The sequence below is a fragment of the Ochlerotatus camptorhynchus genome, unplaced genomic scaffold (assembly GCF_037179485.1).
Source record: "Ochlerotatus camptorhynchus isolate MF236.1 unplaced genomic scaffold, CSIRO-AGI_Acam_v1.1 ptg000303l, whole genome shotgun sequence".
NCBI lineage: Eukaryota > Metazoa > Arthropoda > Insecta > Diptera > Culicidae > Ochlerotatus > Ochlerotatus camptorhynchus.
Window position 1 is genome coordinate 126,612 of NW_027040791.1, and position 22,844 is coordinate 149,455.

Consider the following 22,844-nt stretch of genomic DNA (forward strand, 5'->3'; position numbering starts at 1 on the left):
GCTCGCAGGATAAAATACACTCACTCGACATATACGTATACAATCACAAACTCTACCGAGAACGGTAAGATATTAAGGATCTGTGAGAGAACCCGTATCTAGCATATTTAAAGAGCAAGAGAGAAGTTATACAGCCCTTCATCGCCTTGACATGTTTGCATGCTTGTGTCGAATAACAATACCTATTCACTTAATCGAGTTTGAATCTGCTCGAATAGCTAGCTCGATTTTGATTAACCTTGCACGCAATGTTGCATACATTGCTTAAACATTATCTTCTTCAAAATAGCGGTGAAGGTTTGGAACTTTCTTTCAGTAATAAGGTAACAATTGTAAAGCATTTTTAATGTTAATATGAAATTTATTGCTTTCAGCTCTAACACTCAAAATAATCAAACATTTGGCAAAAATAACTATCATTAATATAATGACTTTTTCAGAGGTTTCATACTGAACTGGTCACATTCAATTAAAGCGAAGCAATGTGTCATTTCCCCGCGTCTGATAACTAATTTTGAGAACTGTTTCATTCTAGCATTGCATTTATTTTCAGCGGTAGTTTACAAAAAAAAACCAATAATTTCTACAATATTTAAAAAAAAAACATAAATAAAATTTAATAAAACCTATCATAGACTAAATTTAGCAAACTGTTCAAGATTCAAACAAACTTATTGAAAGAAGAGCAAACTAAACCAAGATGGCTATTATTTGTTTTTATTAAAAGTGAGTAAAATTTGTTCATGTCAGCTACTTAAAGAATTAGGAACTTTTAAAAACAATGTGCTACGGTCTCCGTTAAGGTAGGCACCATAAAAGATAAAATAAGAAGAAACCAGCAACTAATCTTTTTTGCTTCATTCGAAATCAAATCCTAGAAACAAACTGCACCACAGCTTATGTTGAGGTGTGGTTCGATTTTTTTCGTTCGCTTCGATAGCACGGATGAAAGCACTGTCCTGATCATCCAATTTTGTGATTTTATGCATGGGTTGATTGCACGTAGACATGTGTCCGTTTGTTTTGTCCACTGCTAAAGTGCTGAACGCACAACGACAACGGTCGACAATAAATTTTAGCATAAAACGTCGATGGTTTTCGAAAGCTTGCGATTCGCCATATACTGACTGCAATTCGTCGCAAAATCTCAAATCGTAGGCCGCTAAATTAAGGCAAAATAAGAACGATCGTAGCTTTAACTGATTTAGTTTTTCTCTACTAGCAGTCGGAACGAGCCATCGGAGTAATTCGTCTGTATTTTCGACAGTTGTGTTTCCAAGAAAACCAGTGTATTGCATGAGCTCGTTAAAGTCATCTCCATCGTGTTCATCGAAATACGACGATTCGTACATTTTCGCCAGGACAAACTGCCGGTGATTGAAGCAGCTGTAGTCGTGGATGTGCTTTCGAATAAACTTTTCCGTTTTGTAAACTTCAAACTTCAGTAGCTGCGGAGCCTTCATGATGACCCACTGGCGATGGCACCAGGCATGGTAATTGGTAGTGCTTTTGTCTGCACATTTTTCGCATAGCCCAATTTCGAAAGACCAATCGATAGCATCGTAGCCTAAAAACATAATTAGAAGTAGATATTATTAAGGTACGGCAGGGCAAATGGAAATGCTATTCTATAGTTGGTCTGTAACGTTTACTGTAGCGTTGATCAATTCAGCCGTTTAGTAGATGTAAATGTGCACTCAAAATAATCGACACGTTATTGTTACGTGAAAAATCAGGAGGAGCCACTTTTATGATAAATTTACGTGACAGAAGTAGAGTCTACGTGATACCCCATATGTATCAACAGGAAGTCCCTTTAAAGTCACTAGGTTTTTTAATGAAACGCACGAGATTTGCACATACTCAAATTCTATGTGCATTTCACGTAAACCCTAAGTGATTTTCACTTATGAAAAAATAAATACAATAAAGATACAATGGTCAAGAAATACTGTAGGATCTTTTTTCATTTGAAATCAAGAAAAACAATTAATTTAAACCTTAATAAAAATCATTGAAAACCACCACTCAGACCCTGATAAAAATTACATATGTGGACTAAACATTCTTCACTGGAAATTTCAAGTCAGCAACTTATACCCTACTGTTATACAATTCATAGGGGGATCCAATCTAATAATTTTTTAATAACTAATATTAATTTGGGTATATGTTCGGTTTGCGGGAGAATTTTAATATTTTATATGTGAAAATATATGGGAATTTCGGACTTAGATAACCCAGATAAATGTGAACGTTGTTTTTTTTTTTTTGGTATTTAACTGACAATGCAGTTATTTTTTCTTAGTAAATACCGTGTAAGCCAGTTAAAAAAGTTTTGTTTGTGTTGGGAGAGAAATGCTCATTTCAATTAAATAATTATTAATTGCACAGAAAAAAACACGTTTGGTGAATTATATTTTTCAGCAGTTAAGGATTTGCACTGATGGATAGTGATATTCTTCCAGGAAATAAACACCATCAGTGTTGTCTTCGCATAATTTCCCACACACTTTAAGGGCAGGGGTTTCAATATTTACTGTTGGGATCGTAACCTTGAAAAAGGATTATTAAAAATTATAGCAAGTTATTCAATATCAACGACGAGCTTACTTCAATATTGTAACAAGTGTAAGCGTTGCGTCCAAGATTGGTGAGATTAATCGCGTGTAGTTTTCGTATATTTAGTTATTAAATTCTAAGAAAATGTTTAAATGTTCGTAAAAGGTAAAACGTCCCAGAATCCTCACGAACGCAGCCAGTAGGAGACACTTCCCTATAAACTGTAGAACAATGCCACTAGCCACCACCAGAGCACGCTGTGTGTAATCATGAATGGACGTCCATAGGGGTGGCGTAATCGGGCTATTGCGTGGAGAATTCGTGGCACGTACGACGGTTCAACGGTCACGGTTCGGGGTCATCGTCCACCAAGAGGCACAGTCAGAAGCCTGGTGATCATTATAGACTACGGTCACATAGCGTTTGATAGCGTTAATAGTTTGAAGGTGAAAACTAAGTGCTAAAGTGAGCTAAGTTGGAAGTTGAAGTTGAAGAAGTTGTAGAGGAAGCTGCCACATACCATTGGACAGCCAGGTAATTACCATCGCCAAGAAAACCCCGAACCAATCCAACCGTTGTCAGGTCGATAACCGCCATTTCGAATTCTCCTTCGCGCCCACAGGACCTCGCGGTTTTACCGTAACGCCAGTGAACCCAACGAATTTTCCGGAGTCGACCACGCCAATCGCCGATAGTGTGTCCGAATCGCAGTTCCAGAATCTGATCCCTCAGCTACAGTGTGCGCAACCAATCCAGGCAAGTCAACTTACCCTTGTGGTTCGTTGAAACCTCGAGTCCGTCACCATACTCGAGGGGCGCACGGGACAGGTAGAGGCGTCCACCCCTGGCCCAAGAAGGTGATGCGGTACCAGAGGAAGGAGAGGAACGACGACGGCAGTGGCAGGTGAAGGGGCCCCGAAGACAAAGAAGAGTAGTGCTAGCACAAGGTAGGAGTAGAAACCTAAGGAAGTGGGAGACCGTCCGTGAAGTGAGTGTCGTCAAAACGAATAAAGTGAGAGTTTATCTTAAGTGAACTTTGAGTGTTTTCTTGGTTCGCGGAATAATCACGAGCGTGTGCCGATCCTGAGGCTTGGAGACGGGGGTCTCATCAGTGCTGGGAGTAACACCGCACTGGCACGTTACAATATATAACATGATATAACATACTTTTCTCAAATGTTTACTGAAAAAAAATTACGAAAACAAAAACCAGGGCTGTGGAGTCGGGTTGGAGGCGGCGGCATTTTTGGTAGGTTCCGGGCTCGGAGTTACTGTCAATGGTGTTTTATCGGTGTAATATAAAGAATACCTTTGATTTGGACATCAGATACCTCGAAAATCCCTCCGACTCCGACTCGACTCCACTGCCGTGGAAAAAAATACTTGCTTCTGAATTTTCACTAAAGCTAAAATAGCGATTGCAAAAAATGACAGCTTAAAATTTTATAATTCATGGTCAGCAAAATACGATGAGTATTTTGACAAATGTCCAGGAAAAATCTATGATTACTTTGTTTACAGTAATTATAATTACTGACTTTTCGTACAACACAGAAAATTTAGAACTTTATGTCTTTCTCAGTAATTATAAATTCTGTGCTCAGTATTTTTCAATAAAAGTTACCGAAGTTCAGTTTGTATTTGCTGAATGTCAGTAATTCCGCTAATTTGAACTGAATATTCAGTAAAAGATTTGATTTACGGTTCAAGCCCAGTTGAAAAAAATACCCAACAATGCTGGATTAGTGTTGATTAGTGTATTGGAAAAATATAAATTTGGGAAATATCACAATACACTACAAAAGATTTGGACAATTTTTTCGCAGCTATTCGCATAAGAGTCCCATGTCCTATAGATTTCCTATTTACATAGGACTGTTATGCGAATAGCGGCAGTATACGAATAAAACAATTCTAAGCCGTTAATCCAAGTGATCCGTTTTGCCCATCTCTAGTTGATTACCCGATATTTCCTAAGGTTACTCGTACCCAGGTGGCATCGCGGGGAGGTTGCAAAAGGAGTAGAGTTGCCTAACAAGATGCTAAGAACCACTAATTGAATTCTATTTTACCTGCATGCAGATACATGTGGTAAATGATACGCATTGTCCAGCAGCCGTTTGCTAGCCATCAAGTTCACCATAAGGAAAATAAAAAAAGAGCAGACTTGGGAAGTGTACCGAGGCTGTACCCTACAGTTTCTGTCACGGTGCACTTAAATGTGTTTTTTTTTTGTTTTCATGAATCCGATGTTTATTCTACTGATAAATGTTCAAGAACCAGCGTGACGAAAAAATTAGAACATTTAACCTAAGGGACTGTTCATCAACTACGTAGATAGTTTTTTGTGATTCTAGACCCACCATCCCTATGTAGACTTTTGTCCATACAAAATTATTAAAATTTATATGGACCGTAGACAATCGCCAACTCCCCGGACCCTGAATTTTCTACGTAGTTTATTAACAGCCCCTAACCCATGTTTGGACAAAGCATGATGAACCACTCGGTTTCGTGAACCAGCACGGTTCAGCACGGTTTTTTAGACATGGTTCGAGTAAGGCTTCGAGCACAAATTACGTAACACATGGAGGGGGTAGGAGGGTTAGAGCTCACATTACTTATTGTTACATAGGGGGAGGAGGGAGTAACAGATTGACCAAACTGAAAAAAAAATCAAAAACAAAAAAAAAATTGTTAAATAAATGCACGCGACCCTTGTATCTAGATCATAATAAAAACATTTCACACTGTTATTGACATTGTTTATTCAATCTTGAAAAAAAGAGAGGCGAGTAAGTTAGTGTTACTTAATTTTAGGGAAGGGGAGAGGGTGTCTTATCAAGCGTTGCTTATTTTTGCATAGGGGAAAAAAGGGATACAAAATCCGGATTTTTGCGTTACGTAATTTGTGTACAGCGTTTAAATAGTTCTAATTTGTTAGTCAAGTTAATTCTTGAACATTTATCAATCTAGTAAACATAGGATTCATAAATAAAATATTTATTTTAATGAACTATGACGAAAATTGTCGCGCGCAATCCTCGGTTCACTACCCAAGCCTAAAAAAGAGTATACACCGTCGAACGTGTACCAAGCTGAGGGGTTGTAAGAAAAAAAGGTTGAAGAACAGAAAGTCGAAAGACAAAAAGTCGAAGGACAAAATGTCGAAATGGATCAAATGTCGAATGGACAAACCCGAATGAAATTAAAATAGACAAAAGGTCGAATGTTCAAAAAGGTGAAATGGATAAAAAGTAGAAAATTTTAAAAGGTCAAAAATGTTGAAAGATCAAATTACTTTTAGTGGATCAAAAAATAAAAGAATAAAAGGTTGGAAACACAATATGTAAAGTAAAGCAAGTAAATCAAGCCTAGACTTATTTATAATTATTTCGATCTTTTGTCGGCTATAACCCATTTGGCATACATATTGAAACACTTTATTTAAACCGATAAATTCATAATTTGCCATCTGGGCTGCACTTCAACGGAATATGAAATAACAGCTCATGATCAAAAGAAGGGAACTTTCAGATCTTTGGTCTATGTTCCGCAATCAAGTGCCAATCACCGATGAGAGTCGATTGCCAATTGGTAATTAATAACTAACGGCAATCGAATGCCAGTAAGGCGACTTCCACACGTGAAATGCTGAAACCAATCAAACTCATCAACACTTGGACCGGTACCAACGGCGTTACTTCCCTTCCGAAGGAGAAGGTGACCAGAGATTTTTTGCCTCATACTGCAGTTGGAATTGAACTCAGACACACTGGGGTTAAATTGTTAAATTGAGTTGAAAACGTAAAATGTTTCGCAAAGTTTTGGTAAGAAACTTTAGGAAAAAAAAGGTTTAGAAACATTTACTGAGCACTTGTTTCTAAAACTGCAATGTCAAACAAAAAACCAAGGTTTTTTTTGTAGAATTTATGCAGTCACATACAAGAAAATTATCGCAAATAACTTGTGAGATGTTGAGATGTGATAACCAACGAAGATATAAGAACAATTCCTTTCTAGCGAGATAGAAGCCAAACATCAAATCAACTTATAACACCTAACCAAGGAAGCTAAATTTGCCACATATGTTCCTACTGCTTTCTAACATCAAAGCACTGACCGCTTGGGTCAACTAAACAATTGTCGTCAGTGCGACAAATCTAACACAAGCATTTCAAATTGATGTATGTTGCTACTTACTTTGAAACAAATACAGCCACCGCCTGTACGCGAACGCTTCATTCGACTTTGGTTTTTTGCTCAGAACTACTGCTGAGAATTGAAACTCTTTGGTAATGTCGAGCCGATTCTTCGCGAAAAGCTGCCTGCGTAGGTTCCAAAACGTTGCCACATCCGGGTTAATCAAAATGGCACAGTTCAGGTACTTGATGATCGCATTGTTTCCAGTGCCGGACATCAGCAATGCTCCGGAGGTATTACCGACGATACTCGTCGAAGACGGTGTCACTCCTCCTGAAAGCTTAAAGCATTCGGCTTTGTGTCGAAGTAGCAGTCGATGGGCGTATTCGTAGATATACTTAACGCACCACGACTGCAGTCCTAGGTTGTGCTCGATGTGGATTACCGGAGATTTGTTCGTATTGGATGGCATCGGTATGACTTCGAATCCAGTTCTGGAAAAAAAACAGAATATTCGGTTCAATCCTGTATCTACATTAGGAAAATAAGTTACACAAATTAGAATAGTAACGGTAATCTGAGGAATAGCTCTGAAACAACTTTGAAGGCAACGAATCCAGATCGTGGGAATTAAAAGTAGGGCTGAAACCTCCACCAGAAATTATTTTACTATAATGTTTAAAATAAAAAAAAAAAAACCTTACCCAGGCAATGGATATCTATTAACTGTACAGTACAATACAGTAACATACTATTATCTTGGGTCAGATTTTTTAAGCAATATGCTAAGATAAAATAAATTTTTAATAAAATGATATGCAAAATTTACTAGAAGATCATTTGGTGAGAAGTTTCTAATAAGCCCTCCCAGTTCCTCTGTATACAGAACAAATCTGATACTCAGAATTGCTCAGTCTGCATGAAGCAGCCGATTTCATCAAGGAAGTTCTAATAACTACCAATAAATAATCGTTTGAGGCATACTGAAGCATTATGAAGGTGACATGTGTCACTATGGGACATCATCATCGTTGCAAATATAAAGAGATTAAACATAACCCTTTGCTTCAGTACCGTCAACTTCCATGCAAGGTTGCAAATACTCATTTCAGCTAAAACAATGTTTTTCGGAATAATAAAACCAAAAGATGGTATGATGACATGTTTTACTTGTAACTTACAAGAAGAGGTTACAAAGTATGCGTTTGAAACATAAAACCTGTAATTTTTGCTTTCTATGAGTCACAATCAGCGATTTGCTGATCGCTGAGTGAGTGAGTGAGTGAGTGAAAGTGTGTGAAAAATCGCTGATTGCGACTCTCATGAAGTGAAATAAACAAGTTTTATATGTCAAACACATTCTTCGCAACCCCTTCTTGTATCTTACCAATTCAAAATATGATCATAGCATCTAATTATTTCATTATTTAAAAAAAACATTGAGTAGAGCTGAAATGAGTATTTGCAACCTTGCCTCCATGTCCATGGGGAGGGAAGTTTTATTCTGAATCTTTTTCGAGGTTTAATAATTTTGTATAATTGTTTTTCAAGCATAGGAAAATGGCCAACCCTTCAAACTTCTGCAAGATTATAGAAAGAATTATTTTCTGCTCAAAATAATAGAATTTTATGAGTTTTTCGTTAAGGTGGCCATCTTACACCAAAATTAACACACTTAGAAAGGAATATTATTTTTATCAATAATTTAATTTTTCATTATGAACAATAACATGAAGTGAATTGTATTGTAAATAAAAACCATTTTTTTTTTTCATAATCGACAATTTAATTTACCAAAAGAAGAACGGGATATTCAGTTCTTGAAATACTGTGCCTCCCCGTTTTTGACAATATTTCCACGGTTTCTGGATATTTTTCATGGATTAAAAGTCATCTCTTGTCCCTAAAGAATGTTATCGTGAATCCACAAATTGAATTTAAAAGGAAGGCACAGCATTTGTTTTTTTATACTAAAGATTCATCTAACATAGGTTTGTCTAGTGTTTCGAATTCCATTTGCTGAAATGCCATTTTCCGGAAAGTAACATTTCTCAAATCGGTACATTACCCGAAATGCAATTTGCAGGAATATTCCATTTTTCGGAATATAGTTCAATATTTTGATAAAGAAAGAGTATTCCATATTTCCTTCTTCGAATATATCAATAAAGCAGGAAATAATACCTTCTTTATTTACCTTCAATGTATCAGTCTCCACTCATGCCCCAAATACAGCTCACTTTTGTAAAAAAGAACTATTCTTCGGATCAATTGCAATAGGTATATAAATGTGTACACATATAATTACACTTTAAAAACTTTTATCTTTCAGTGGTTATAATTACTATTACTGAAATAATATTTCATATTATGTCTTATTGCTGAGAAAAGGATTTTTTTCAGTTGCATGATCGACGAAAATGTCAGACGTCATGTGAGGTTTTGTTTTGCTTAAAGTGTTTCGCTGTGAGATCCTTATTTTCGCTACCACTTCGGAAACTTTAAGTGCACAAATATCAGCTTCCACGACACGTACTACAATGAAACTGTTACTCCACGCAGCGTTGCCAGTATTCCAAATTTATCTGGATTTTCCAGATTTTTAGTCGTCTTGCCAGATACACAGACAGACCACGTATATTTCCAGATGTTTTAAATATGTTCCAGATTTTCCCAGATTTTTTAAACGTGTTTCTTTAAAAATCAGTGCAATTCATTTAAACTCTAATAAAAAAATAAAAAGGCGTATTGTGAGTGCCACAAAGTATGGGTTCGATTCCCGCTTCAGCCGGTGCAAATTTTGGCAACCTGAAAATTTCCCTACTGGTCTACTGGGTGTGGTGTGTTGTCCGTTGTCTAGTGTTAAATATTCAGTCTGTGCAACGTCTGATTGAAGACGGTGTCAATTGTCTTGTCAACTCTGATGACAATTGCATGGAGATTTTGTCAATAAAGGAAATACAATCCAGAAGAGGAATCATAGGAAATTCTTATGATGAAACTTAAGGAGTATGTTGATACGAATCGTGAGAATAATTTCAATGGAATTCTGTCTAATGTTTCTATGGAGATTAGTTTTAATAAAATTTTAAGTGCGATTTCTGGGAGACTTTCAAAACCATTTTGGAAAAGTACTTGAGTACTTAGGTAATACTGTAAAGGATTTCAACACAATTATAACCTTACCTACAAAGCTCTTCAAAGGGATTTATCGGTTAAGTCTGAGAAGAGTGTGACGGTCATTCTGAAGAGGGTACCAAGTAAATTGTCAAGAATATTTTAAGAATTTCATAGAGAAAAATGGACACAAAATTGAGTAAATTATTGCCAGTTTGAGGGAGTTGTGGAATCGGAGAGTGATTTATAAGAGATTACAAGAGGTAATGCTAAGAACTCTTAAAATGTTGCTGGAAAAGTTTAGATATTTTCAAGATTATTTTAGGGAAGTATAAAAAAGAAATATGATGGAATTAGAGGATGATTCAAATTGAACTAAAGAATGGCGAAGATAATGATCTGAGACGCAGGAAAAATATAAATTCCGGAATTAAGAATCATTGCAAGATCCTGATACTTCAAAAAATAGTTATATAATGAAATTATTCTTTGGCATCAAATTATTCGTAATGGTCATGCGAATAGTGCAGTTACCCGTAGTTTAGAAAAACTGTGTGTGAGTTCCACGATGTTAGGCTTTGATTCCCACTTCAGCCCGGTGAATTTTGCTTCAAAATAAAATTGGCTACTGGTCTGCTGGGTGTTGTGTGTTGTATGATGTCAAGTATTAAACTGTAAAGCTGATCAAATTCCGAGAAATAAATATTAGAATTAATAAGAACTCACCGTGTCAATACTTTTTAATTTTTGGATGATTTTGGAAATGCTTACAAGTTATTTGCTTTATATAATTTATTTAAATATGTAATTTAGAAACCATTCTAGTACTTAAATAAATTCCAGATGATCATACTGACCTATTTTTACGGGAGATTGGCACATCACATTGATTTCAATAGCATTATGTTGAAAAGAGGTTTTTTTGGAGCATTCCAGATGTTTCCAGATTTCATATTTTACCTGGTCCAGATTTTCCTGAAAATGACCTGGCAACGCTGACTCCACGTTTGCTGCACTGCATACTAGACTGATGCAAAATTTGACTTTTTCGCTCCACAGTGTTTAAATGGTTTCAAATCGGGTCCTGATTAGCCTCCCAAAGTTACAATTCATTTGGTTAGAAAAAGACTTCGCACAAGCCATTTGATGTTTGCATGTAAATTACTATGGGAAATCTCAACTTTTTGTTTGTTGCCTTCTAGTCTTTTTCCATATTGAGCTGCGAAACAGTTCGATAGCCATTCTTATAGAAAATTTCTCAGCTACAACTTTGCTGAAGATCGTTTCTATGTAAAACGAGACAGCAAAAAGTTATACATTATTTAAGAGATTGGTAAACTTATGACAAGATCAAGCAGCTGCTCTGTAGGCAACACTGTATTTTGCAGTGTGACATAGTAGCCATGATATTTGTGTCCTATTTAACGCCCCAGAAACACCAATGTTGCCTGCTGAGCAGTTGATTGAACATGATCATAAGACATCAGCGCATTGAACCATTGATAACTTTCGATCCTTTGCATTTAATCGAAAAGTGGCCTTGAGCAAAGTTGTAGCTGGGAAAATTTCCTACAAGCACAGTTGAAAGTTTTTGAAGCAGACCGATATGGTGAATTATTAGATAGACATGAACAAAAATCTTGGTTTTACCATAGTAATTCCCATACAAATTTCAAATGGTTTGTGCCATCTCAGTTTCTCAGCAAATGGGTTCAAATTTTGAGAGGTTAGTCAGGATCCGATTTGGAATCTTTTAAGTATTGTGGAGTGAAAATTTCAAATTTTGCATCACTCTACTGCATACATGCAGTAGCAATTTCAGGAGAAAGGGGGCACTAATTTTCGTGATTTGTGTAATTGAAAATTCGACGGAAAACAAATGAAGGGGAAAAAAAAAGGTTAGGTTAGCTTTATTATCGAGACTTTCAGCCATAGGCTGGTTCATCTCTTCATTTAAGGCATGGTTTTTATCGATCACGCAGTTTGGCAATGTATCAGTGAGCGCTCAGCTTCCGAGCTGAACAGATGTATTTTTGTTACAGTTCTGTGGAAGTCGAACACAAGCTAATTACCAGTGCCAACTGTGTTTTTTTTTTTCTCTTTCTGCGCATCGCTGAGCCGTTACGTGTCGCTGCGCGTCCAAACGACTTCGCGATGGGCCGTCGAGAAAACACCTTTCGCATAGATTTTGCGAACGTGCCGAAGAAACCGGACAATGCCAAAGTTCACAAATTCTGTGCGACCATATTGGGTCTGAAGCAAGGTGAAGTGCTACGGATTCAGAACAGCAGAACCCTCGGAGTTTCTTTCGTGAAAGTCGTCGACCTAGCGTTGGCGCAACGAATCTGTGAGGAACATGACAACAAACACGAAATAACGGTCGACGGGAAAAATATCCGTTGAAAATCACACTGGAGGAGGGAGCAGTGGAGGTGAGGCTCTACGATTTATCCGAGGACGTGTCGGATCAAAAAATTACTGATTTTCTAGGAAGATACGGTGACGTAATCGCAATACGAGAACAACGATGCGGAACCGATATCGATTTCCCTGGCATTTCAACCGGCGTTCGTGTAGCAAAAATGACGGTGAAACGAAACATCGAGTCGTGGGTCACGATCGACGGCGAAGTGACGAATGTATCGTATTTCGGGCAGCTACAAACATGCCGACACTGCCGCGAATACATGCACATCGGGGCTACTTGCGTGCAAAATAAAAAACTGCTCGTGCAAAAATCATACGCCGATGCCGCAAAGCAGACGCCGTCGCAAAAAACGAGTCCAGTCGACTATAGTGCGAACCAAACCAACACAAACTCAAACCAAGCCGCTCCCATTGCGAACCTAACTAAAACGACCTCGAACCAAGCTTCCCGGCCTCGGTTCGAACCAATCTCGGCCAAAGCTGTTACCATGCCACCACCGAAACAAATTCCCCAACGTCAACAACAGAAGCTGTTACCACCAGTTCTGACTGAACAGAATTTCCCCACGTTAGCCCCTACCTCGGCTTCGATTCCCCCATCGGACAGCGGGTCGTTGACTCCCTATACAAGTCAACAACCCCCCGCTAGCGGCGGAGTGGATCGCAAAACTGCTAGTGGTAAGTCTGATGGAAACGAAACAGATTCGTCTGTAGGGTCATCCAGCTCCAGAAGACACCTCCGCACTCGACCACCAGGCAAGAAGCCTCGCGTGGATGACGACTGCGACGACAAGCGAGATGGGAGTAACCAACCGTCCTAATGGCTGAGTTCTCCAGTTACAACCTCGCCACCATCAACATCAACAATATTACGAACGCAACGAAGATTGACGCTCTTAGAACCTTTGTACGAACACTGGAACTGGATATCGTTTTCCTCCAGGAGGTGGAGAATGAGCAACTCTCTATCCCTGGCTTCAACGTTATCTGCAATGTGGACCAAGCAAGGCGGGGAACGGCAATCGCGCTGAAAGACCACATACAATTCTCGCATGTGGAGAAGAGCCTGGATGGTCGTCTCATCGCTTTGAGGGTGCAAAACACGACGCTCTGCAACGTATATGCGCCATCGGGGACAGTTGTTCGTGCGGAAAGAGAAAGATTTTTCAACAGCACGATCGCGTACTACCTTCGGTACAACACTCAAAACGTCATCCTCGCTGGAGATTTTAACTGCGTGCTACGTCCGAGCGACTCAACGAGTTCCAACACAAGCCCGGCTCTCCAAGCGACCGTACGGCAGCTACAGCTTCACGATCTGTGGCTGAAATTGTACCCCACAACCCCCGCACCCACGTACATCACACACAATGCGGCATCCAGGCTCGACCGCATGTATGTCAGCGCTGGGCTTTGCGAGCATCTGCGGAGTGCTGCTACGCACGTATGCTTATTCACGGATCACAAAGCGCTAACAGCGCGCATTTGCCTTCCCCACCTTGGCCGCGAACAAGGACGCGGTTACTGGTCCCTCCACCCTCACCTCTTAACCACCGAGAACTTAGAGGAATTCCAAGTTCGATGGCAGTTTTGGACCCGCCAACGGAGAAATTTCCCCAGCTGGATGACATGGTGGCTCTCATGCGCGAAGCCAAAAATAAAATCTTTTTTCCGATGGAAGTCAAGTGAAGTTTTCAGGACTTTCAACGCAGAACAACAACGACTGTACGAGCAATTACGACTCGCATATGATGGCTATTACCAGAATCCCACCATGCTGGTGACCATCAACCGCGTAAAAGCACAAATGCTCACGTTGCAGAAGCAATTTGCGCAAAACTTCATCCGCATCAACGAGACGTTTATAGCCGGCGAGAGCATATCCACTTTCCAGTTGGGTGATAGACGACGTAAAAAAACAACCATAACAGGACTGCAGAACGAACGAGGAGAGCAAATACAAGGCTCTCTGGAGATCGAGCAACACATGTTTCGATACTTCAGGGACCTGTATGCGGCGGAAGAGACGAGGCAGGTGGGGGAAGAAATGTTCGAAACTGAGAGAGCCGTACCCGAGAACGACGAAGCCAACGCAGCTCTAATGGCGGAGATCAGCATTGACGAGTTGAAAAACTCCATCCGAACGTCGCAAAAACGTAAATCACCGGGGATCGATGGTTTGCCGGTAGAGTTCTACCTACGAACTTTCGACGTCATCTATCGAGAGCTCTACTTCGTTATTAATGAAGCTATGACGAATGAGCTCCCATCTGAATTCGCCGATGGCACTATTGTGTTGGTTAAAAAGCGAGGTGGGGATGGGACAGCAAGAGCATACCGTCCGATCAGCCTGCTCAACGTCGATTTTAAAATCCTCTCCCGCGTGATGAAGGCCCGCCTGGAACGAGTACTGCGGATCCATCGAGTCCTGAGCGCCTCTCAAAAATGCGCAAATACCGACCGTTCTATTTTCCAAGCTACACTCTCGCTCAAAGATCGTATTGCGCAGCTAATCGCGAGGAAGCAGAAGGGGAAGTTGATCTCGTTCGATCTTGACCACGCGTTCGATCGGGTCTCTCATGAGTTCCTGCATCGGACCTTGCTCTCTCTGGGCTTCGACCAGGGTTTCGTCTGTTGGCTCTCTCGAGTCGCTGCTGCCTCTTCATCACGGCTGCTAGTGAATGGGTGCCTCTCAGAGCCGTTCCGTATAGAACGGTCCGTACGTCAGGGAGACCCGATGTCGATGCTGCTGTTCGTGCTCTATCTTCATCCCCTCCTCACACGGGTGGAGCGTGTATGCGCTGGTGACCTTTGTGTTGCGTATGCTGATGACATCACGGTGATTGCCACCTCAAAACACACGATCGACCGTATTTATCAGCTGTTTGGTAGCTTCGAGATCGTATCCGGGGCAAAGCTAAATCGACTGAAAACAGTGGCGATCGATGTTCGTTTTATCAATGGAGATCCACTGACGATACCAGGGCTGCAGACAAAGGAGAATGCCAAGGTACTGGGCGTTATTTTCACCAACTCAGTGCGACTGATGGTTAAACTAAACTGGGACGCTTTAGTATCGAGGATCTCGCAACTCATATGGTTGCATAACATGCGCTCCCTTTCCCTGCAGCAGAAAGTGCTACTGCTGAACATCTTCATTACAGCGAAGGTGGGGTACCTCTCGTCTGTTATTCCACCGCAATGTGCTCACACGGCGAAGCTGACATCAACGATGGGGACTTTCCTTTTTCGTGGGCTACCCGCACGAGTCCCAATGCAGCAGTTGGCGCGCAGCAGAGAGCAGGGTGGATTGAAACTGCAACTGCCGGCGATCAAATGCAAAGCACTTCTAGTCAATCGTCACCTGCAGGAGATCGTTTTCCTTCCCTATTATCAGTCCCTTCTCGCCCAAAATATTCCTCCCCCCGCCAATCTTCCTTGCCTAAAACTTCTCTCACAGCAAATTCCCTTATTTCCACACCACATCCAACAAAACCCCTCCAGCGATCAAATCCATCGTTTCTACTTGGAACAAACTGAGCTACCCAGAGTGGAACGAAACCATCCAGGCATCAATTGGAAAAAGATCTGGATGAACATATCATCGAGAAAGCTATCGTCGAGCCAGCGTACTGATCTCTACCTGCTAGTGAACGAGAAGACGGAGCACCGTAGACTGATGAACGTCATCGGCCGTGCAAACGACCCAAACTGTCAGCACTGTGCGGTAGGAATCGAGACTTTGCAACATAAGTTTTGCGAATGCCCTTGAGTTGCTGCAGCTTGGGCACACATCCAGCGAAAATTGACGACGACGCTCGGCGGCTGGCAGAGGCTGAGCTTCGACGATCTTGTACGGCCAATCTTGGGTAACATGACAACAGCGAGAAGAAATCAAATTTTAAAAACGTTCATTAAGTACATCAACTTTGTCAATGTGAATATTAATAATAGAATAGATGTAGGCGAGCTAGATTTCATTTTGACTCTAGAAGATTGAAATATTTTTTAAATATCTTGAATATGTTATTTAAGACCTAAATAAACTATATTTTACAAAAAAAAAAAAAAAAAAAATGTACGGATAATTACGCCGCCAAAGAGCGACTTTTGACTACCCTTGAGGCCCAAGGAAGACAACTCTATGTTCCTGTCAGAGACGTGTTGGGAACTCGCGATATCTGCTATATGCAGTCGGTTTATGTGTTTCTTCAAATTTCATTCCTTTGTCTTTTGTCTCTCTTTGATAGTTTCTGTTTGTCTTGTCCCCCCGTCTCGATGAGTCTTATCGTCGTCCACTGGTCACCATAGCCGGTCGAACTCCAGACGAAACTAGAACCGCACTACCATTCATACTGGCGACAACGCTCTGATGAGACAACGAAACCTTACCCCCAAGCTCTTCCCCTGATCCTATCCTTCGACAATGTACCTCTCTAACCTCGAGTAAGCCGCGAGTATTCGGCCCAACTCCTAGACATATAATTAAGTGAATTTTGTTACAAACAAAGAACAATGAACTATCGGCTCCGTAAAGCTAACGCGATTGAGCCTTCCAAATAAAAAGAAATAGTTAAAAAAGGCATGTTTTTTTTGTCAGAATCGATGTTATAATATATACCTACTTTCATTTTCGTGTATTCTTTGGGTAACAGCAGCACAGAAAGATCGCATGAGGCCGCGCTTAAAAGCTAACGTGTTTTTCTTTTTCGTCAGCGAATTAAACATTTTTTGTTTTGTTAATTTTTGTGCTGAAATTTAGTTTCAAGTGTTCATAAAGTTGTCATTTAGTGATATATCGTGTTTTGCCTTTGTTTGCTTTGAGTGAGTCGGTTGACCTTGAATCTAACCTCCAAAATCTACGACGCCAATGGTGGTGACTTCAGCAACCCTCCTTCTTGGCAGAGGATTGGAATTAGCCCGGGAACGTTCTGATAATGTGTCCGTCGCGAGTTTTAGTGGTCGACGTTGCCGTGAATCAGCAAGTTTTCCGCATGCAAAAGTGCTCGGCTGCTGGTCTCTCACCAGTGTCGGAGATTGCGAGCAATCTGAAAGATACCTAGCTGGATACGCCCAAGACTGGGATAGTGATAGCTGGTGGCAGCGAACAGTTCCTGGAGAAAGCACTAAACGCGAAACTCCTCCCAGATGATCATGCCAATGCTAGAAAATTTGTGTTCGTTGAAGGAAGGGGGTGAATCGATTAGCTTGGGACCGAAGATAGTTCCAGAGCTGAGCCAAAAAGTTGAGCTCGTTTCTTCGGGACCTTCTGGTCTGGGGTACAGTACGTTAATCGATTTGCTTGGGACCAATAGGCTAGTCAAGTAGTGAACCAATTTTTAATCGTTAGTTGGTATTACGACAAAGGTGAATCACGAAATGAGATGTGAATTGTAGAGAAAAACAAAACTACGGAACCCATGGATTGGAGGATCAAATTAACATGGTTCTCACCAAACGCTTTTTACAATTTAAAAAAAAACATAAACTTAATAGGCCTCTCCAGGCGGGTTCGTATTGGTGAGATTTGCGTGTGTTAGTGAGATGAAATATTTTGTTAGCTGTGAGAAATTTTTTGTTTGCTGTAAGAACTGTCATTCTAAAGTAAAAATAAACAACAAAACGAAAACAAACCCTACGCTTGCACGATAACAGTCAAATACCCTTTTATGAGTAAAATTTAACCCGTTTTTAATAAAAGTGGCTTTACTCACCGAGTCTCGTCACAAACGCGTGGTTGGGGCCTCAGTTCGAAATGTGGCTAAAAAGTTGCATGTGAGCAAGAATTTCGTGCAGAATACCAAAACTCGAGCTGAACTACGTACGTTTAAGGTTCAAAAGTCCTCAAACGGTGACGAGAAACAGAATACGGTCGCAAAAAGCCGTGCCCGGAAGTTGTACGACCAGAAGTTAACGAAACCACACTGCTGCGCAATGGATGACGAGACATATGTGAAGGCGGACTTCAACCAAATTCCCGGAAACCTGTATGTGACTGCCAAGGATAAGTGTGATGTTCCCAAAAACCTCCGGACACAGAAGATGTCGAAGTTCGCCAAGAAGTTCTTAATTTGGCAAGCGATTTGTAATTGCGGAAAGCGGAGTACACCTTTCGTTACCGCAAGCACCATGAATGGACAGCCCTAATAAACGTGTACCATATACTGACGATATCTTAGATGGTGCGACCATACCACATAAAATTGGGATGATATCCCGAATTGGTGGTTAGGCGCATCTTATGGTTATTGTTTATGCGGGAGGTTTATTTGGAAGAGTGTCTCCAAAAGCAGCTTCTCCCTCTGCTGAAGGCTCACAACGGTCCGATGATCTTCTGGCCGGATTTGGCATCATGCCACTACACGAAGGACGTGCTAGAGTGGTATAAGGCGAATGATGTCGTGCTGAAAGATCTGAACCCCCAAAACACTCCGCAACTGCGCCCAATAGAAAAAAAAATGGGCCATTATAAAGGAGCACCTTCTGAAACGACCTAACGTTGTGAATAATGTAGAAGAAATGAAGAAAACATAATATGCAAAAAAAACTGTCGATTCTGAGGTCGTCCAGAACCTTATGGCTAGGGTTAAGGCCAAGGTTCGCGCATTCGGATAAAAAGACGAAATAAATTAAATGAATGACGTCAAAACTAACTTTACTTGTTTCTTTTTACTACCTGAACATTTGGTTATAATCGGATAAAAACTCGAATTTCGAGAATGAATTTTGTGTGTGCGGATTTGAAACGGTACACCCTTTAGAAAATTATTAATAACATAAATTGAAGGAACGAAACAGAAAAGTAATAAGTATATTTACACCAATGTGACGTACGGCTGATCCGGTTCGAAAGGCATTGTTAACTACTTTGGAGAATTTCATTTCATTGTAATAGCTTCTTGTAACCCAATCCTTCTTGTAGAATCCAGATCTAATTTACCCTTCCCACTAACAAAAACGTCCTTCCCGTGACAACCGTGGAGATGCAGTTATTGATGCCAGTGGGGGTTAGAGGGCATACACACACATTATTTGGGTAACATCAGCACAGGAGGGTAGATTTGAATGTAATATGCATGTTTAAAACAATTTTGTTTTGAGAACCACGGTATTTTTACTTGTTTCTGAAACAAAATTTATTGGGCAGTTGCTGGTACACTGCACACTATTTACTTTGGTCGTATATGATTAATCTAACTGTAAAGGGGCTGTTCACAATTCATGTAGACAGTTTTTGAGGTATTTTAGACCAACTACCAAACAATCCATATACTCTGAATGAGCTGATTGTGATTCTCTGAAAGTGAAATTGACAGGTTTATGTGTCACACATGCTTCACAACCTCTTTTTGATATTTTATTATTATTATTATTATAGTTCACTTTAACGCTCTTGGGTCATTCGTGACTTGTCGTTACTTGACCACTACGCCGGGTTACAAAATATGAAAATAATACATAATGATTGTATAATTTCGTAGCATTTTTTATTGCGAAGTGAGTGGAAGAAACCCTATAGTTAGTCTTGATAAATAAAAATAAAATACAAATAGGTATATTAATATTTTGTTTAAGATATCACGGAGAACAAATTATAGCAGACGAAATTGTATTGCCTGCTCTACGCATCACAAGTTAAAAGTATGTGGATTTATGATGATCACTTGAAATCAATTTATATAACTAAATTACGTTTGACGGTTGTTGTAGTTGATCAAAGTTATAGTTGAATTGAGTATAAGATGAACAGTTGAATCTATTAGGTAGATATGATTGAGTTGATGGTCAAATTAATGTTGGAATAACTATAGGTTTCTTTCAAACAACAATATTTTTCCATGTAAAAGTAACTATTAGGATTGTTATCTTAACTTAACGAATTTGTTCTCCGTGCAACAGAGATTAAATTTTATTGTAATTGTTGTGCAGTTCCAAATACGTTTCAAAGCATTGATCGGCCAACATTTAGTGTTGGTTGGAAATGCTAACATGAAGCTTTAGTGTGATGATTTATTAGCTAGAGAATGATCTTTTTAGAAGAGGGTAGGTGGATAGTTCCGTTAGAGTACGGCAGTATGAAAATTGAATAGAAGTTGAAAATGAGCGAAGGGCCATTAATGCGACAGTTTTCAAGATAGACGCACATTCGCGTATGAAGTAACATAAAAAACACTTTGAATGCAACATTTAGTGCTCTGCTTGGAATCAGATTCTGCACTTGAAAAAAAATGAAAGCATCTAAGAGAAAATTTACTTGGATTCTAAGGATTAAAAAAAAAGAATGCAAACTTTGACAAAAAAAAATAGGGGAGAGAACTATTTTGGCCTAAGCGTCTATTTTTGAACTATCGAGCAGAAAACATTCGTTCATTTTATTTTTGCCTTCATCCGTATGACGAAGTGAATCCAATGATGAATCCAATTAAAATCAAGAAACAGTGTTGAATGTTTAACGAAATATGACCAATTTACAATTCTATAGTCTTTATATGGAAAGGTAAATAAATTTAGAATTCATCTGTAGTAGAAACATTCAATTTTGTGTAAAAATACCCGTTCGAAAAAAAAAATAGGTAAAGTGCTGGTTGTGCTTAGTAGGTCAAAAATTAGATTTTATTCTTATTGGACTAAAAAAAAATGTCAAAACCCAGGAACTCGGATTATATTTCAAGATCTCAGAATTTGATAAATTTCGAAAATGCAAAAAAAAATCTGGGGCTTCAAATAATATTAAATAAAATTAAATCCAGGGCCTAGAGAATATTTTAGTACTGTGGATGTTCAAGATATTAAACTAAGAAAAATTAAAAATCTTGATCTTGGATCTTGGATTTCAATAAATGTGTTGGGTCTGTGCTTAAAGAAGTTTAATTTTTTTTACGGTTTAATGACTTGGAAATAAAAAAAAAACAATTGTGTTATAGATTTCGTACACAGAAAAATGTTCGTCTCAGGATTTCTTTAGAAAATTCGTCGGTTTTTAGAAATGAATCTTTAAAAAATATATATTCCACAATAGGTATTGGTTTTCCGTCTGTTATACAAAATTCATTAACTATTCCAAAGTTAATTTCATTCTAATTCACTGTCACATTGATCCGTTCGTTTACCTTTCTTGAATTTACTGAACTATCCAATAATAATGATTGATCTAAAATCGTCATATTGAGTCTGTTATCGGTTGCAATCTTTATTCCTGCTTGCCACATATCACTAGTAGCACAGTAGAAGCTTGATGGAGCACTAAGTGTTCCGCAAAGTACAAATTTGAATACCTCTAAGACAGAGAATATAAAATTTGTATAAGAGCTCAGATGAAGATATTAGGCACAATTCTGTTCGGTAAGCAACTGTCTGTCATATATATATATTTTTTTTAAGCAACCCAAGTTTTAAAAATTATGACTATGTCAGAATAACAGAAGTTCACCCAAAGCATAAGGCAATTTGTTTGATTAAAAATGTGCGACGTGACGAGCAAAACTTCTTCAGGCAAATTTTAACGAGCTAGATTGTACCATCCAATTATTATAAATTAATGCCAATTTACAAAAATACCATCACGCAGCACGATAGCGCGGCAAATTTGGAATTTGGCAGTTCCGTGGGGTGTGTCTTTTTCCATGTCAGTAGACCTCTTCATGGTTTCAACGAAAGCTTCAATAAGCTAGACATTCAGATAACAGTGAAAGTAATCTTTCAATTAATTTAAAACTTGACGGAATAAAACTATGTTCGTCTTCATGGCAAACAAGAACAGTGTGAAATATCAAGTTTCACGCAAAGCCTATCACTGCCACGCGCGCCACTGAACGCGATCAACGGTGCCTCAATGTGTTCTCCTTTTCTCAATCAGCTCCGCAATTGACCTCCGGATCAATGACACCCTTCTCTTGTTGCTATTATAAACACAAGAAGATACATTTGCCTTAGACTATCTTGGATACTTTGGCTCATTATTCGTAATTATATTTTACACGCTGATCAGCGAATGTCCCCCTCAATAATCTTCCGAAATGCAGCAGAGTAAACAAAAGCTGGACAAAGGACCACTTAAGTGACAATAGTTGATTCTACACTACTTACAATTCAGGATCCCGCAGGAATACAGCGTATATCTCGTTGATGATCTTCTCGCAGAACGCATTATTATCATCCCAATCCACAGCTTCCGAGGTCATCATATATTTTTTTTTTCGTTTATTTATCGAGCGCCAATAGTGAGAAATTCACAAGCAACACGGACACACTTCGCTGCAGAACTTCAATCCCAACAGTCATGGACTTCACTGAGCAAAATTCTACCAAATAGTGATCAACATTGTCATGAAATTCGCAAATATAAAGCATGAGAATTAATACGTTTCCGTCCAGTTTGCAGCGATTCGCACGTATGTTTTGATAAATGCAGAGCGATACGAGCGAATGCGAAGTTTTAATGGAAATGACATTTCGATATGACATTAGAACGAGATAACTCTATGTTCTGCTCTGTTGCTATCACCTTCTTTCATACGGTGTTGTTGGAACACTTGAAAACGGATCATTTTGACATTTCCAAAATCAGCTGTGCTTCTGCTCATGACTGAAATTGC

At 39.3% G+C, this 22,844-nt stretch overlaps 1 protein-coding gene across 1 annotated transcript; it reads right to left on the reverse strand.

Moving 5' to 3' along the window:
- Positions 1-340: 340 nt before the first annotated feature.
- temp (protein prenyltransferase alpha subunit repeat-containing protein tempura) lies at positions 341-22,665 on the reverse strand. The gene is made up of 3 exons (XM_065228816.1): positions 22,336-22,665; positions 6,766-7,199; positions 341-1,567 (listed from the first exon to the last, which is right to left on the reverse strand). The coding sequence occupies exons 1-3, from the start codon at positions 22,431-22,433 to the stop codon at positions 858-860; spliced, it is 1,242 nt and encodes a 413-aa protein (XP_065084888.1). The 5' UTR covers positions 22,434-22,665; the 3' UTR covers positions 341-857.
- Between the last annotated feature and the right edge of the window lie 179 nt (positions 22,666-22,844).